We start from the raw sequence: 19,083 nt of genomic DNA, 5'->3' as shown, positions 1-19,083 counted from the left end.
GTTTTGTTTTGTTTTGACTTTACTATTATTACTTTTATTTTTGTCTCTATATTAACATTCTATATCTTTTTCGGTTTTGTTGCTAGTTTTTCTAAACCGATGCAAATGTACTAAGAAATGATGATCATGCATCTATGTGATGATGTTAAGAATTATTGATTGCATATGTAGAATGGTATGATTTCTAAATGTTGGGTTAATATCTTTTTTCCGTTAATTAAAAAAAAAAATGATGTGATTATAAAGTGAGTCTAGACAGGAATTTCCTCAAAACAGTTCTGAACAAACTTTCAATTACATCTCATGATATTCCCTTAACAATTATAAAAAAAGAGTTCCTCAGCAAGCATACTTCATTACAACCTCTGCTTTCCATTCATATTATTAAACTCAAAACTTCTGAAAACTAAAGATTATTCAGTCTAGCCTTGGCAACGAATAAACAACAAACTCCTATTTGAAGGCCTCATTGCAAAAGAATAGTTAATTAGTAAGCAGAATTTACTCACTTGTGAGAAATACTCTCACTCAGAAAGGAAATGATCAGAATAGCTTTGTCAAGTGGGAGTAACTATTTGATATAACTAGCCCAATTTGGAAACAGGAAGTCGATTTTCTTTCCTCTTTTCTCTCTCTAGACTATCTGTCTCTCTGTTTTGTTATCCAGCCTTCTTTGACTCAGAAGATTGTTATTATAATTTTCCCCCCATTAGGAAGCTCAGCATACAATCTCTTGACTCCCCTTAAGGTCACATTTCATCAGAGACCAAGTATCACCATTTACTCAGAATGTCAAGAATCTTTTTATGAAAATTGATGGCGTAGGTTGTAAGGTATACATTTGTTATCAGAAAAGCAAATTGCAATAGGACAGAAGGTGAATTAGTTTATCCATTTTCTGTGCTAGTTTAGCAAACTAGTGAGGAAGACTCAAAATGGAATTAGAATTCTGCACACAGTTTTATGTAGTCCATAGAGACTGACGGGGCCCAGTTGGGAGTCTCACCACTTCTCTCTGGGCTGTTTTGAATCTTCATGGTTTTTGGCTCATCATGAGAATATCTCTGTTTGGACAATGGGGAGATGGGGTGATGATAGGTAAAAGAAATACTAACAGCTTCATAAATTAAGAAAGAGCATCCAAAAGATCAAAGTCACGAAATTCGTTCACTTCAATGGTTGGAGTAATTCCACTAACTGGTTTCCAGGGTCGTCCAGGACATTTGGGGGTGGTTATTTCTGGAAAATCAGTTATTAGGTTAAAAGAAAGGCTATTTGGCTTTATCTGGATGTCAGGGATCCAGTCATCATCATTCTCTGTAGGAGTTGGTGGTATATTAGTCATCACAGTTGCAATGAGATCTGAGTCCTGAAAGTTAGAAAAGGTAACTGCTTCACCTGGCGGGGCTAGGGAAGGGATGGGTATTGGCCTTTCTGTCTTCTCCTGTGTTTGTGCAAAAGATGTAGTGCTATCTTCAGAAGAGCTCACCATATGCTCTGTTCTCCAACCATTGTGCTTTCCATGGTTTTTGCCTTTAATTTTATGTTTTCCATGGCCATGACCATGATCATGTTTATGTCCATGGGCTGGGCCATGGTCTCTTTTATGTCCATGGCCAAGGCCATGTCCTCTTTGATGTCCATGGCCAAGGCCATGTCCCCACTGGTGTCCACGGCCTCGGCCATGCTCGTGTTTATGACCATGGCCAAGGCCATGTCTTATTTGGTTTTTATGGTTCCAGCCATGCCCATGAGTGGGTTCTTGTTCTTTTCCTGGATCCTGCTCTTCATCTTGTATAGGTGCCATAGAAGTGTGGGGTGGACTTACAGTTGTTCCTTCTTCTGTTTTCTCCATTTGTATTGATCGAAAAGGTGAAAAACCTGGAGGTCTTTTCATCAGTGAGGTCTAAACAGGAAATATTAAAATGAATGCATTACAGTGAAAGCCATACTATTAATGAAGAGGGAAGGGATTGGGGTCTGATAATGCTATCTTGGTTTGCAATGGGACAGATCTTTGTCAGATTTTAAATACTATATTAATATTCTAGATAGGACAAAAATGGATAATATTTTTTCCTTTTTTGATTTATTTAAAAATTTGTGGATGTTGATATAATGTTCTTAAGAATATTTAAAAGTAAGCTGAAGAGTTCTTTTTCTTCATCTGGGAAAAAGCATGGGGTTAAACTACAAAATCTCTAGAGTATATTCTAAGCTTTAACAGCCTATGATTATATGAATCTATGCAGACTATTTATTAATTGACACTATTTCTATGACTACAATTGCTGCTTTTATTCTAAAAGGCCTTAAGTGGCTTTATAAATCGAGTATTCCACAATCACTTTATTGGGCTTAAACACAATAGAATACATTCACAAGCTTGAAATGCAGCCTTGGGATAATCTTTACATTAGGCCACTGTACCAGTTTAAAACTGTTATGTACCCCCAGAAAAGCCATGTTTTAATCCTAATCCAATCTTCTGGGGCCAAACCCATTGTTTACGGTGAAAAGCTTTGATTAGATTGCTTCCACGGAGATATGCACATCCAGTTGTGGGTGTGACACTTTGATTAATGGAGATATGACTCTGCCCACTTAACGTGGTTCTTGATTGCTTACTGGAGTCTTTAAAAAAGGGGAAACATTTTGGAGAAACCTCAGAAACAACAGAGCCAACAGAACCCACATGAGAACCAGACACTTTGGAGATGCAGAAAGAAAACTCCCTTAGGAAGCTGTTTGAAACCAGAAGCCAAAGAACCCAGCAGACATCAGCCATGTAGCTTTCCAGCTGACAGAGGTGTTCTGAACCCATAGGCCTTTCTTGAATCAAGGCGTCTTTCTCTGGATGCCTTAATTTAGACATTTTTATGGCCATAGAAATGTAAACTTGTAACTTAATAAATACTCTTTTAAAAGGCCATTCCATTTCTGGTTATATTGCACTCTGGAAGCATTAGTAAACCAAAGCAGTTTTGGTACTGGAGAAGTGGGGTATTGCTGTGGTTTGCAAATACCAAACATGTTGGAACAGGCTTTTAAATGGACAAGAGGAAGATTCTGAAAGAGTTGTGAGAAGCTTGATAGAGAAGTCCCAGAATGCTTTAAAGAGACTGTTGGTAGAAATGTGGACTCTAAAGATAACTCTCTTGAAGTTTTAGACAGAAATAATGAATGTGTTATTGCAAACTGGAAGAAAGCTGACCCTTGTTTTAAACTGGCAGAGAATTTAGCCTTTGCTGGTATTGGATGAAAGGTAGAATTTGAGAGTGATGGGTTGGGATATTTAGCTGAAGAGATTTCCAAATGAAATATAGAAAATGCAGCCTGGCTGCTCCTTGCAGCTCATAGTAAAATGCAACAGGAAAGAGAAAAGTTGATAACTGAATTCTTGAGTACAAAGAAACCAGCACTTGATGGCTTGGAAAATTCTGGGCTTCCAGAAAGTGGGACCCCAGAGAATGCGGCACTATGTGAGGATTTAACCAAATATGGAACCAGTAAGCCATGACAAGACAAGCCAGGATTGGAGATGGAGTAATCCAGAAGGAATTTGTGAGAAGCCCTATTGTCTGATGGTTCTGATCTCTGCATACCATACAGAAAACTGACAAGAAAAGGAGGTAATAACAGGATACTATGAACAGCTTTATGCCAATAAATACAACAATGTAGATGAAATGGACAACTTCCTAGAAAGGCATGAACAACCAACTTTGACTCAAGAAGAAATAGATGACCTCAACAAACCAATCACAAGTAAAGAAATTGAATTAGTCATTAAAAAGCTTCCCAAAAAGAAAAGTCTAGGACTAGATGGCTTCACACGTGAATTCTACCAAACCTTCCATAAAGAATTAGTACCAACTCTGCTCAAACTCTTCAAAAAAATTGAAGTGGAGGGAAAGCTACCTAATTCATTCTATGAAGCCAACATCACCCTCATACCAAAACCAGGCAAAGACATTACAAAAAAAAAAAAAGACAACTACAGACCAATCTCTCTAATGAATATAGATGCAAAAATCCTCAACAAAATTCTAGCAAATCGAATCCAGCAACACATTAAAAGAATTATACATCATGACCAAGTAGGATTCATCCCAGGTATGCAAGGATGGTTCAACATAAGAAAATCAATTAATGTAATATACCATATCAACAAATCAAAGCAGAAAAATCACTTGATCATCTCAATTGATGCAGAGAGAAGGCATTTGACAAAATTCAACATTCTTTCCTGTTGAAAACACTTCACAGGATAGGAATAGAAGGGAACTTCCTCAGCATGATAAAGGGAACATATGAAAAACCCACAGCTAACATCATCCTCAATGGGTAAAGACTGAAAACTTTCCCCCTAATATCAGGAACAAGACAAGGATGTCCAGTATCACCACTGTTATTCAACATTGTGTTGGAAGTTCTAGCCAGAGCAATTAGACAAGAAAAAGAAATACAAGGCATCAAAATTGGAAAGTAAGAAGTAAAACTATCACTGTTTGCAGACGATATGATACTATACGTCGAAAACCTGGAAAAATCCACAACAAAACTACTAGAGCTAATAAATGAGTACAGCAAAGTAGCAGGTTACAAGATCAACATTCAAAAATCTGTAGCATTTCTATACACTAGTAATGAACAAGCTGAGGGGGAAATCATGAAACGAATCCCATTTACAATTGCAACTAAGAGAATAAAATACCTAGGAATAAATTTAACTAAAGAGACAAAAAACCTATATAAAGAAAACTACAAAAAACTGTTAAAAGAAATCACAGAAGACCTAAATAGATGGAAGGGCATACCGTGTTCATGGATTGGAAGACTAAATATAGTTAAGATGTCAATCCTACCTAAATTGATTTACAGATTCAATGCAATACCAATCAAAATCCCAACAACTTATTTTTCAGAAATAGAAAAACCAATAAGCAAATTTATCTGGAAGGGCAGGGTGCCCCGAATTGCTAAAAACATCTTGAGGAAAAAAAACGAAGCTGGAGGTCTAGCGATGCCGGACTTTAAGGCATATTATGAAGCCACAGTGGTCAAAACAGCATGGTATTGGCATAAAGATAGATATATCGACCAATGGAATCGAATAGAGTGCTCAGATATAGACCCTCTCATCTATGGACATTTGATCTTTGATAAGGCAGTCAAGCCAACTCACCTGGGACAGAACAGTCTCTTCAATAAATGGTGCCTAGAGAACTGGATATCCATATGCAAAAGAATGAAAGAAGACCCATCTCTCACACCCTATACAAAAGGTAACTCAAAATGGATCAAAGATCTAAACATTAGGTCTAAGACCATAAAACAGTTAGAGGAAAATATAGGGAGATATCTTATGGATCTTACAACTGGAGGCGGTTTTATGGACCTTAAACCTAAAGCAAGAACACTGAAGAAGGAAATAAATAAATGGGAGCTCCTCAAAATTAAACACTTTTGTGCATCAAAGAACTTCATCAAGAAAGTAGAAAGACAGCCTACACAATGGGAGACAATATTTGGAAATGACATATCAGATAAAGGTCTAGTATCCAGAATTTATAAAGAGATTGTTCATCTCAACAACAAAAAGACAGCCAACCCAATTACAAAATGGGAAAAAGACTTGAACAGACACCTATCAGAAGAGGAAATACAAATGGCCAAAAGGCACATGAAGAGATGCTCAATGTCTCTGGCCATTAGAGAAATGCAAATCAAAACCACAATGAGATATCATCTCACACCCACCAGAATGGCCATTATCAACAAAACAGAAAATGACAAGTGCTGGAGAGGATGTGGAGAAAGAGGCACACTTATCCACTGTTGGTGGGAATGTCAAATGGTGCAACCACTGTGGAAGGCAGTTTGGGGATTCCTCAAAAAGCTAAATATAGAATTGCCATACGACCCAGTAATACCATTGCTGGGAATATACTCAAAGGACTTAAGGGCAAAGACACAAACGGACATTTGCACACCAATGTTTATAGCAGCGTTATTTACAATTGCAAAGAGATGGAAACAGCCGAAATCTCCATCAACAGAAGAGTGGCTAAACAAACTGTGGTATATACATACGATGGAATACTATGCAGCTTTAAGACAGGATAAACTTATGAAGCATGTAATAACATGGATGGACCTAGAGAACATTATGCTGAGTGAATCTAGCCAAAAACTAAAGGACAAATACTGTATGGTCCCACTGATGTGAACAGACATTCGAGAATAAATTTGGAATATGTCATTGGTAACAGAGTCCAGCAGGAGGTAGAAACAGGGTAAGATAATGGGTAATTGGAGTTGAAGGGATACAGACTGTGCAACAGGACTAGATACAAAAACTCAAAAATGGATAGCACAATAATACCTAATTGTAAAGTAATCGTGTTAAAACACTGAATGAAACTGCATCTGAGCTATAGGTTTTTGTTTTGTTTTGTTTTGTTTTGACTTTACTATTATTACTTTTATTTTTGTCTCTATATTAACATTCTATATCTTTTTCGGTTTTGTTGCTAGTTTTTCTAAACCGATGCAAATGTACTAAGAAATGATGATCATGCATCTATGTGATGATGTTAAGAATTATTGATTGCATATGTAGAATGGTATGATTTCTAAATGTTGGGTTAATATCTTTTTTCCGTTAATTAAAAAAAAAAATGATGTGATTATAAAGTGAGTCTAGACAGGAATTTCCTCAAAACAGTTCTGAACAAACTTTCAATTACATCTCATGATATTCCCTTAACAATTATAAAAAAAGAGTTCCTCAGCAAGCATACTTCATTACAACCTCTGCTTTCCATTCATATTATTAAACTCAAAACTTCTGAAAACTAAAGATTATTCAGTCTAGCCTTGGCAACGAATAAACAACAAACTCCTATTTGAAGGCCTCATTGCAAAAGAATAGTTAATTAGTAAGCAGAATTTACTCACTTGTGAGAAATACTCTCACTCAGAAAGGAAATGATCAGAATAGCTTTGTCAAGTGGGAGTAACTATTTGATATAACTAGCCCAATTTGGAAACAGGAAGTCGATTTTCTTTCCTCTTTTCTCTCTCTAGACTATCTGTCTCTCTGTTTTGTTATCCAGCCTTCTTTGACTCAGAAGATTGTTATTATAATTTTCCCCCCATTAGGAAGCTCAGCATACAATCTCTTGACTCCCTTTAAGGTCACATTTCATCAGAGACCAAGTATCACCATTTACTCAGAATGTCAAGAATCTTTGTATGAAAATTGATGGCGTAGGTTGTAAGGCATACATTTGTTATCAGAAAAGCAAATTGCAATAGGACAGAAGGCGAATTAGTTTATCCATTTTCTGTGCTAGTTTAGCAAACTAGTGAGGAAGACTCAAAATGGAATTAGAATTCTGCACACAGTTTTATGTAGTCCATAGAGACTGACGGGGCCCAGTTGGGAGTCTCACCACTTCTCTCTGGGCTGTTTTGAATCTTCATGGTTTTTGGCTCATCATGAGAATATCTCTGTTTGGACAATGGGGAGATGGGGTGATGATAGGTAAAAGAAATACTAACAGCTTCATAAATTAAGAAAGAGCATCCAAAAGATCAAAGTCACGAAATTCGTTCACTTCAATGGTTGGAGTAATTCCACTAACTGGTTTCCAGGGTCGTCCAGGACATTTGGGGGTGGTTATTTCTGGAAAATCAGTTATTAGGTTAAAAGAAAGGCTATTTGGCTTTATCTGGATGTCAGGGATCCAGTCATCATCATTCTCTGTAGGAGTTGGTGGTATATTAGTCATCACAGTTGCAATGAGATCTGAGTCCTGAAAGTTAGAAAAGGTAACTGCTTCACCTGGCGGGGCTAGGGAAGGGATGGGTATTGGCCTTTCTGTCTTCTCCTGTGTTTGTGCAAAAGATGTAGTGCTATCTTCAGAAGAGCTCACCATATGCTCTGTTCTCCAACCATTGTGCTTTCCATGGTTTTTGCCTTTAATTTTATGTTTTCCATGGCCATGACCATGATCATGTTTATGTCCATGGGCTGGGCCATGGTCTCTTTTATGTCCATGGCCAAGGCCATGTCCTCTTTGATGTCCATGGCCAAGGCCATGTCCCCACTGGTGTCCACGGCCTCGGCCATGCTCGTGTTTATGACCATGGCCAAGGCCATGTCTTATTTGGTTTTTATGGTTCCAGCCATGCCCATGAGTGGGTTCTTGTTCTTTTCCTGGATCCTGCTCTTCATCTTGTATAGGTGCCATAGAAGTGTGGGGTGGACTTACAGTTGTTCCTTCTTCTGTTTTCTCCATTTGTATTGATCGAAAAGGTGAAAAACCTGGAGGTCTTTTCATCAGTGAGGTCTAAACAGGAAATATTAAAATGAATGCATTACAGTGAAAGCCATACTATTAATGAAGAGGGAAGGGATTGGGGTCTGATAATGCTATCTTGGTTTGCAATGGGACAGATCTTTGTCAGATTTTAAATACTATATTAATATTCTAGATAGGACAAAAATGGATAATATTTTTTCCTTTTTTGATTTATTTAAAAATTTGTGGATGTTGATATAATGTTCTTAAGAATATTTAAAAGTAAGCTGAAGAGTTCTTTTTCTTCATCTGGGAAAAAGCATGGGGTTAAACTACAAAATCTCTAGAGTATATTCTAAGCTTTAACAGCCTATGATTATATGAATCTATGCAGACTATTTATTAATTGACACTATTTCTATGACTACAATTGCTGCTTTTATTCTAAAAGGCCTTAAGTGGCTTTATAAATCGAGTATTCCACAATCACTTTATTGGGCTTAAACACAATAGAATACATTCACAAGCTTGAAATGCAGCCTTGGGATAATCTTTACATTAGGCCACTGTACCAGTTTAAAACTGTTATGTACCCCCAGAAAAGCCATGTTTTAATCCTAATCCAATCTTCTGGGGCCAAACCCATTGTTTACGGTGAAAAGCTTTGATTAGATTGCTTCCACGGAGATATGCACATCCAGTTGTGGGTGTGACACTTTGATTAATGGAGATATGACTCTGCCCACTTAACGTGGTTCTTGATTGCTTACTGGAGTCTTTAAAAAAGGGGAAACATTTTGGAGAAACCTCAGAAACAACAGAGCCAACAGAACCCACATGAGAACCAGACACTTTGGAGATGCAGAAAGAAAACTCCCTTAGGAAGCTGTTTGAAACCAGAAGCCAAAGAACCCAGCAGACATCAGCCATGTAGCTTTCCAGCTGACAGAGGTGTTCTGAACCCATAGGCCTTTCTTGAATCAAGGCGTCTTTCTCTGGATGCCTTAATTTAGACATTTTTATGGCCATAGAAATGTAAACTTGTAACTTAATAAATACTCTTTTAAAAGGCCATTCCATTTCTGGTTATATTGCACTCTGGAAGCATTAGTAAACCAAAGCAGTTTTGGTACTGGAGAAGTGGGGTATTGCTGTGGTTTGCAAATACCAAACATGTTGGAACAGGCTTTTAAATGGACAAGAGGAAGATTCTGAAAGAGTTGTGAGAAGCTTGATAGAGAAGTCCCAGAATGCTTTAAAGAGACTGTTGGTAGAAATGTGGACTCTAAAGATAACTCTCTTGAAGTTTTAGACAGAAATAATGAATGTGTTATTGCAAACTGGAAGAAAGCTGACCCTTGTTTTAAACTGGCAGAGAATTTAGCCTTTGCTGGTATTGGATGAAAGGTAGAATTTGAGAGTGATGGGTTGGGATATTTAGCTGAAGAGATTTCCAAATGAAATATAGAAAATGCAGCCTGGCTGCTCCTTGCAGCTCATAGTAAAATGCAACAGGAAAGAGAAAAGTTGATAACTGAATTCTTGAGTACAAAGAAACCAGCACTTGATGGCTTGGAAAATTCTGGGCTTCCAGAAAGTGGGACCCCAGAGAATGCGGCACTATGTGAGGATTTAACCAAATATGGAACCAGTAAGCCATGACAAGACAAGCCAGGATTGGAGATGGAGTAATCCAGAAGGAATTTGTGAGAAGCCCTATTGTCTGATGGTTCTGATCTCTGCATACCATACAGAAAACTGACAAGAAAAGGAGGTAATAACAGGATACTATGAACAGCTTTATGCCAATAAATACAACAATGTAGATGAAATGGACAACTTCCTAGAAAGGCATGAACAACCAACTTTGACTCAAGAAGAAATAGATGACCTCAACAAACCAATCACAAGTAAAGAAATTGAATTAGTCATTAAAAAGCTTCCCAAAAAGAAAAGTCTAGGACTAGATGGCTTCACACGTGAATTCTACCAAACATTCCATAAAGAATTAGTACCAACTCTGCTCAAACTCTTCAAAAAAATTGAAGTGGAGGGAAAGCTACCTAATTCATTCTATGAAGCCAACATCACCCTCATACCAAAACCAGGCAAAGACATTACAAAAAAAAAAAAAAGACAACTACAGACCAATCTCTCTAATGAATATAGATGCAAAAATCCTCAACAAAATTCTAGCAAATCGAATCCAGCAACACATTAAAAGAATTATACATCATGACCAAGTAGGATTCATCCCAGGTATGCAAGGATGGTTCAACATAAGAAAATCAATTAATGTAATATACCATATCAACAAATCAAAGCAGAAAAATCACTTGATCATCTCAATTGATGCAGAGAGAAGGCATTTGACAAAATTCAACATTCTTTCCTGTTGAAAACACTTCACAGGATAGGAATAGAAGGGAACTTCCTCAGCATGATAAAGGGAACATATGAAAAACCCACAGCTAACATCATCCTCAATGGGTAAAGACTGAAAACTTTCCCCCTAATATCAGGAACAAGACAAGGATGTCCAGTATCACCACTGTTATTCAACATTGTGTTGGAAGTTCTAGCCAGAGCAATTAGACAAGAAAAAGAAATACAAGGCATCAAAATTGGAAAGTAAGAAGTAAAACTCTCACTGTTTGCAGATGATATAATACTATATGTCAAAAACCCTGAAAAATCCACAGCAAAACTACTAGAGCTAATAAATGAGTACAGCAAAGTGGCAGGTAGCAAGATCAAGATTCAAAAATCTGTAGTGTCTCTATACACTAGTAACGAACAATCTGATGGGGAAATCAAGAAACGAATTCCATTTACAATTGCAACTAAAAAATAAAATACTTAGGAATAAATTTAACTAAACAGACAAAAGACCTATACAAAGAAAACTACAAGAAACTGTTAAAAGAAATCACAGAAGACCTAAATAGATGGAAGGGCATACCGTGTTCATGGTTTGGAAGACTAAATATAGTTAAGATGACAATTCTACCTAAACTGATTTACAGATTCAATGCAATACCAATCAAAATCCCAACAACTTACTTTTCAGAAATAGAAAAACCAATAAGCAAATTTATCTGGAGGGGCAGGGTGCCCCAAATTGCTAAAAGTATCTTGAGGAAAAAAAAACAAAGCTGGAGGTCTCATGCTGCCTGATTTTAAGGCATATTATGAAGCCACAGTGGTCAAAACAGCATGGTACTGGCATAAAGATAGATATATTGACCAATGGAATCAAATAGAGTGCTCAGATATAGACCCTTTCATCTATGGACAATTGATCTTTGATAAGGCAGTCAAGCCAACTCACCTGGGACAGAACAGTCTCTTCAATAAATGGTGCCTAGAGAACTGGATATCCATATGCAAAAGAATGAAAGAGGACCTGTATCTCACAACCTATGCAAAAGTTAACTCAAAATGGATCAAATTTCTAAACATCAGGTCTAAGACCATAAAACAGTTAGAGGAAAATGTAGGGAAATATCTTATAAATCTTTTAATTGGAGGTGGTTTTATAGACCTTACACCTAAAGCAAGAGCCCTGAAGAAAGAAAGAAAGAAATGGGAACTCCTCAAAATTAAACACTTTTGTGCATCAAAGAACTTCATCAAAAAAGCAAAAAGACAGCCTACACAATGGGAGACAATATTTGGAAACGACATATGAGATAAAGGTCTAGTATCCAGAATTTATAAAGAGATTGTTCAAGTCAACAACAAAAAGACAGCCAATCCAATTACAAAGTGGGAAAAAGACTTGAACAGACAACTTTCAGAAGAGGAAATACAAATGGCCTAAGGCACATGAAGGAGTGTTCAATATCCCTGGCCATTAGAGAAATGCAAATCAAAATCACAATGAGATATCATCTCACACCCACCAGAATGGCCATTATCAACAAAACAGAAAATGACAAGTGCTGGAGAGGATGTGGAGAAAGAGGTACACTTATTCACTCTTGGTGGGAATGTCAAATGGTGCTACCACTGTGGAAGGCAGTTTGGTGGTTCCTCAAAAAGCTGAATATAGAATTGCCATATGACCCAGCAATACCATTGCTAGGTATCTACTCAGAGGACATAAGGGCAAAGACACAAACGGACATTTGCATACCAATGTTTATAGCAGCATTATTTACAATTGCAAGGAGAAAAAACCAGCCAAAATGTCCATGAACAGACGAGTGGCTAAACAAACTGTGGTATATACATACGATGGAATATTATGCGGCTTTAAGACAGAATAAACTTATGAAGTATGTAACAACATGGATGGACCTTGAGAATATTATGCTGAGTGAGACTAGACAAAAACTAAAGGACAAATACTGTATGGTCTCATTGATATGAACTGACATTGGTGAATAAACTTGGAATATTTTGTTCATTACAGAGACCATCAGGAGATAGAAATAGGGTAAGATAATGGGTAATTGGAGCTGAAGGGATAAAGACTGTGCAACACGACTGGATACAAAAACTCAGAAATGGACAGCACAATACTACCTAACTGTAATATAATTATGTTAAAACACTGAATGAAGCTGCATGTGAGAATGATAGAGGGAGGAGGACTGGGGACATAAATGAAATCAGAAAGAAAGATAGATGTTAAAGATTGAGATGGTATAATCTAGGAATGCCTAGAGTGTATAATAATAGTGAAATGTACAAGGTGCAATTTTAAAAATGTTTTTGCATGAGGAAGAACAAGGAATGTCATTATTGCAGGGTACTGAAAATAGATGGTAATTAATATTTTAAAATGTCACTTTCTGTGTGAGACTAAAGCAAAAAAATGTTTATTAGTTATAAAATTTATATTTTGACTAGTGCATTTCCTAATATAACTTACGTAGATAGTTTGATTGAATGCCATAAGTACTTGGAATCTCAGGTAGGACGTGAGATTATGCTGGTTTGTCCAGAGTGACGCCCCAATGAATACCAGAGTGATTCGATCAGTGAGTGGAAAAGTATCCGCAAAGCCCCCTTCGGGGAGTGGTGAGAACGGGGAGAAATTCAACTTCCCCAAGTTGAATTCTTGATATTCTCACAAGCCGTGTGGACAACCAAAGCTATAGGCTGAGCCCCCAGTCTTGAGGTTTGTTCATATGAAACAACCCCGCAAAGGATAGGTCAAGCCTACTTAAAATTTAGGCCTAAGAGTCACCCCCAAGAGAGCCTCTTTTGTTGCTCAGATGTGGCCTCTCTCTCCAGTCAACACAACGAGCAGTCTCACCACCCTCCCCCTCTCTACGTGGGATATGACTCCCAGGGGTGGGGACCTTCCTGGCAACGTGGGACAGAGATCTTGGAATGAGCTGAGACTCAGCATCAAGGGATTGAGAAAAACCCTAGAATGAGCTGAGAGTTAGCATCAAGGGATTGAGAAAACCTTCTCAACCAAAAGGGGGAAGAGGGAAATGAGACAAAGTGTCAATGGCTCAGAGATTCCAAACAGAGTCCAGAGGTTATCCTAGAGGTTATTCTTATGCATCAAGTAGATATCATCTTGTTATTCAATATGTAATGGAGAGGCTGGAGGGAACTGCCTGAAAATATAGAGCTGTGTTCCAGTAGCCATGTTTCTTGAGGATGATTGAATAATGATACAGCTGTCACAATGTGACTGTGTGATTGTGAAAAACCTTGTGTCTGATGCTCCTTTTATCTACCTTGTCAACAAAGGAGTAGAACATATGGAATAAAAATAAATAATAGGGGGAACAAATGCTAAAATAAATTCAGTTTAAATGCTAGCGATCAATGAAAGCAAGGGGTAAGAGGTATGGTAGGTATAATCTTTTTTTTTCTTCCCTGTGTTCATTTTATTTCTTTTTCTATTGTCTTTTTATTTCTTTTTCTGAATTAATGCAAATGTTCTAAGAAATGATGAATATGCAACTAAGTGATGATATTGTGAATTACTGATTATGTATGTTGTTTTATTTTGTTTCCTTATTTTTTTAATTAATAAATAAATTTTTTTAAAAAGCTGACAAGAGTTTTGTGGGACCTGTATAAATGGAACCATTGCCAGTCTGGACTAAAAGGGACAGAAAAGTTACTAATTGAAGGAAAAATGACTTCGGAAGCAGAATCATGGAAGCTAAGGTCTGGAGACAGGAAATCTGGGGCCAGAAGAGTAGAGCCACCCATACATGAGGAGAGGGTGAGTTTGCCTCAGAAGCAAAGAACGGCTTCCTGCATCATTATCCAGGAAAGGTTTCAGTCCCCAAAGGCCTCAGAGAAGGTGGAGCACATAAACTGAGGATGGGGGAACCTGGTGATCATTCCATTGTTCCAAGTGTTTGCCTCCAAGATGGCAGAGGGCCCAAGTGTTTGAACAGGGTGGAGACAAGAAAAAGGTCATCCTCCCAATGGTCCTCAGTGTTGCAGCCTCACCCCAGCATTTGCAGAGAGCAGAGCTGCTGCATAGGCCCTTGGAAAGGGTGGGACTGTTCCTTTCTAAAGCCCCACAGACAAATGAGTCTCAGACTTTGAAGCCCAGTGGAGTTTGCCATGCAGGTTTTTGGAACAATTTGGATCTGGTGACTCCTGTCTTCCTTTTGATTTCTCCCTATGACATGGGGAACATGTATCCCATGACTGTCCCTCCTTTGTATATCGGAAGCAGATAAGTTGTTGTGAGTTTCATGGGTCAACAGCCAGAGGATCATTTTTGCCTTTGAACAGATCATGTCTGTAACTGAGTTTGATGAGATTTTGTACTGTTTCTGACTTTGTATTGCATTAATATTGTTACTGAAATGTTTTAAGGCTGTTATAAATTGTGATGGAATGAATGTATTTTGTATATGGAAAGAATATGTCTTTTTGGGGGTTCAAAGAGTGGAATATGGTTAGAAAATATTATGTAGCCCAGAAAAGCCATATTTTAATCTTGATTCAATCTTGTGGGGCCCAACTCTTGCTTAGGGTGGAAACCTTTGATTAGATTGTTTCCATGGAGATGTGACATTCCCAGTTGTGGGTGTGTCCTGTTGATTAGATGGAGATGTGACTCTGTCTATTTAAGGTGGATCTTGATTAGTTTACTGGAGTCTTTAAAACGGGAAATATTTTGGAGAAACCTCAGAAACAACAGAGCCAACGTGAGATCCAGACATTTGGAGATGCAGAAAGTAAATGCCCCTGGGGAAGCTGTTTAAAACCAGAAGCCAAAGATCCCAGCAGATGCCAGCCACATGTCTTCCCAGTGACAGAGGTGTTCTGGACCCATCGACCTTTCTTGAGTCAAGCTATCTTTCTCTGGATGCCTTAGTTTGGACATTTTTACAGTCCTAGAATTGTAAACTTGTAACAATAAATTCCCTTTCTAAAAGTCATTCCATTTCTGGTATATTGCATTCTGGCAGCATTAACAAACTATAACAGCCAAATTCATTCCTACACATGACAAAACAGAATCAGAAAAAAGGAATAAGAGGCAACTTGCATTAAGGATGTGAATTTGTCCCTTATTTCTCCTTTACATTCTTACTACTTGTGAAAACATGATGCTTAGAGGCAGTGCTCAGTATGGAAAAATCATGGGCTCTGGGAGTCAAACAAGCCAGACTCTGCTAGCTATCAGCACCACGGCGAAGAAGATGTGGTTCTGATTTAACCTAGATTTGAATCTGAGTGCCACTAGTTAAACTGGCTATGTGACCTTGGGAAAATTACTTGAGCTCCACTTTTCTCACTTGTAAAGCAGGAATAATGCCAGCTCCTGCCTTATAGGGTTGTAATGAGGAGTGTGATTAGAGCACAGTAAGGCATTGATAAAGTTAATATTCACTCTAGGACCTCAGAGTGTTTCTAAATTTTAGTCTTTCAGGTTTTCTCATTCTTGACAGTAGGGAAAGTATTATTAACCTCCCAGGTTTCTTTTAAGAATTAAAAAAATATATGTACACTAATTCTTCTCAAATCTTAAAATGCAGATTCTCCATCAGTGGACATGGAGTAGGGTCTGGGATTCTGCATTGCTTGCAAGTTCCTTGGGTAAAAGCAGAGTGTGGTGAATGAGTGCTGAGCCTTGCCTCAAGAATAGCTTGAAGGTACATGGCCAGTATTGTCTCCCGAGAGCAGGGATTGCACTTCACTGAACTAAGAGCCAAAAGTGTTTAGAAGTGAGGAAGATGAGTGTTGCTCTCTTTTCTAGTCATATAAAACAGAGGTCAGCACAGAAATATATTTCTACCCATTTTTAAAAGAGTTCCCCCAATTAATATCATTAAAGGTTCATTTTCAACTCAAAGTGTGGCTTTTCAATATGCACCAATCCCAGGCAAACTATAATTAGAATCCTACCTTTTCTAGTAATCCACATTTGACGGTAGGGTAAATTTTTTTCTCCCAAGGTATCACATAAACTTCAGCAGTACAGTCTAGAATTTGCTATCCATGAAAACAGAAACCAAAAAAGAGAACAGTGTTATTTATGATACTTAAACATGTGACTCCTAAAAAAGAAAAAATTTCCAGGAAATAAGTAGATAGTTGTACTACTACTCACTCCATTTTTCTTGGCCTCACAGCTTTCTGTCAATTCTTTATTACTTTCCTTGGAACATGTAGTCTCACTTGCCTTGAACCAAATAGAAAATTTCTGCCCAGCCACCACCTGGAAAATTAATTAGCACAAAATAGGTACCTAATAAATATTTATTTGATAGATGATGTATATTTTTACTTTAAGAATTTTTTTTAAGAAAGAATCTTGAAATTTTGATTATATGTCAGCCACATGAGAGTTATATTGGAAAAGAGAAAATGTTTGATAACAAAACTTTTAGTTTTTATATATTTAAAATGGTTGGACATTGTGTCGTCCAATTTTGCATTCTACATGTGATAACATTAAGAAGAGGAAAAGGAAAGCACACTATAATTTTTATTTTTAGGTTTTCCTGAGTTTTATCGTTCAACAGCTATAAAACTCGCCAGTAGTTCAAGGGCTCAAGTTGTAATAGAATCTTAGAGACACTGGAAGGAAAAAATAATAAACATATTCTTTAAATATGCCTCATTGTCCTGCCAAATCTGAAAGAATATTGGATTAGTACTACTATAGAAATTATATGGAATCAACTATGTGATTAAAAAAATTATTTGGATTTCCTATCTTGCTTCTCTTAATTTTTTTATATTAAGAAAATATTTTAATCCCTAGCACCAGACACAATGCTGTCTTCTCTTTATCATTTTGTGGCCCAACTTCTTGACTGAATTATTCAGAATTTAGTTCTAGGATTTAAATTTGGATTTATGAGTGTGGACTATTAGGCAATTATTAAAAATAATGCACAAGATCTATCTCTATCTCTCTATATATCTATATCTATGAATTGATGGGGAGTGATGGTTAATGATTTGAGAAAAGGAAGTTACAGGGTGACAGTGTTATCCCATTTTTATAAAAGCAAACCAAACAAATTGTAACCCATACCAAACTCTGAAATCTACAACTAATTATTGTGCTGTGCTTTGAAATTTATTGTTTCTTTGTATATAGGTTATTTTTCACAAAAAAAGAAAAAAACGTTGATTGTGATGATAAAGAAGTACTTATTCCTTCAAGCTTCCTATATTCTGAAGCAGCTAGAAGGAAAATCTGAGAGGATGGTATGGTAACCAATGACAAACTCTGGGATCTGTCCTGTAACTATTTGTTGAAGAGTGCTTTGAAAACTATTGCTTTTTTCTTCCTTTGCTTTGTATATATGTTATGATACACAATAAAAAGAGTTAAAAAAAAAAAAAAAGCAAGCCACAGACATTCCTACCCCTTTATGTTGTTAAGAGCATGGAAAAAGTTGTGATGGCAGGAAGTCAGGGAAGGAAAGCAGTCAAAGGAAGAGCTAAACTCCTCTCACACTGTTTTGCTGGTTATGGTAATTATGGTTGAAATTTTAAGAAAAAATTAATAAATAAGTCTAAAAGATCAAGATATGTATGAAATTTGGGAGGAAGTTCTGAGAGCTTGTGCTTTGGTAATCATGAATTCTCTTTGCTCAAATCAGAGAACACCTTAACCCATTCTTTTTGACGTTAAAATTGATCATTAGAAAGTCACTTAAAATGGCTGATAATATGCGATACACATCACAGCTCAGGGTCTAGAGGGGAGAACTTAAATAAACCTAATTAATATTTTCCATTCAAGGACTTCAAGATTGCATCCACATCACCATCATTATCAGGTGTCATTCTTAACAGAAGTCTTCCCTTGTTAAACTCAGCTGCTCAATTTTTAGTTTAAAATCAAACAGTATATAGCAATATAAATTCCAAGTGAAGTAAAATTTTAAAAATCTTAGACTAGAAAAAATAAATATTTATCAGATCTCAGGATGAGGAAGGCCTTTCTTAGGTGAAAGACGAGGAAAGAAACCTAAAGGAAGGGGAAAACGTCTAAATTTGAATATATAAACATGAAATCTGATTCTCAAAAAATACAACAAACGAAGGAAAAACCCAAACTGGGGAAAAATATGATGTAGGATCAATATTCTTATGCATATAAAGCCCAATGCCACAGTAAACAAATAGGCCAGGAACATGAACAGGTATTTCAGAGAAGTTAAAATGGTCAGTAAATCTGGGGAAAAAATGTTTAGTGTCACTGATAACCAAAGAGTTTCATGTTAAAAAAGCAAGGGAACATCATTTCTAATCCTCCACGCTGGCAAAAATTAAAAAGCAGTAATGACACCTGGCGTTGGGCAGGTGTGGG

General features: G+C 37.0%; 1 protein-coding gene across 4 annotated transcripts in view; it reads right to left on the bottom strand.

The window, feature by feature from the left end:
- Positions 1–19,083, bottom strand: part of KNG1 (kininogen 1) — a 57,685-nt gene that overhangs the window by 13,291 nt on the left and 25,311 nt on the right. For 3 of the 4 annotated variants that reach the window (XR_013158424.1, XR_013158425.1, XM_077117836.1), the window contains exons 8-11: positions 16,864–16,971; positions 16,659–16,745; positions 8,283–8,360; positions 1,116–1,906 (exon numbers count right to left, since the gene is read on the bottom strand). Coding sequence is in view for 2 of the 4 variants with exons in the window: in XM_077117836.1 (XP_076973951.1) it covers positions 1,127–1,906; positions 8,283–8,360; positions 16,659–16,745; positions 16,864–16,971 (1,053 nt within the window). In the remaining 2 variants the exon portion in view is untranslated. Of the gene's footprint in view, positions 1–1,115; positions 1,907–7,569; positions 8,361–16,658; positions 16,746–16,863; positions 16,972–19,083 lie in introns of those variants that run through there. The other variant, XM_077117837.1, reaches the window with a different exon arrangement.

This window comes from Tamandua tetradactyla, chromosome 10 (genome assembly GCF_023851605.1).
Source record: "Tamandua tetradactyla isolate mTamTet1 chromosome 10, mTamTet1.pri, whole genome shotgun sequence".
Lineage (NCBI taxonomy): Eukaryota > Metazoa > Chordata > Mammalia > Pilosa > Myrmecophagidae > Tamandua > Tamandua tetradactyla.
The sequence above is the reverse complement of the archived record's forward strand: the minus strand, read 5'-3'. Positions and strand labels throughout refer to the sequence as shown.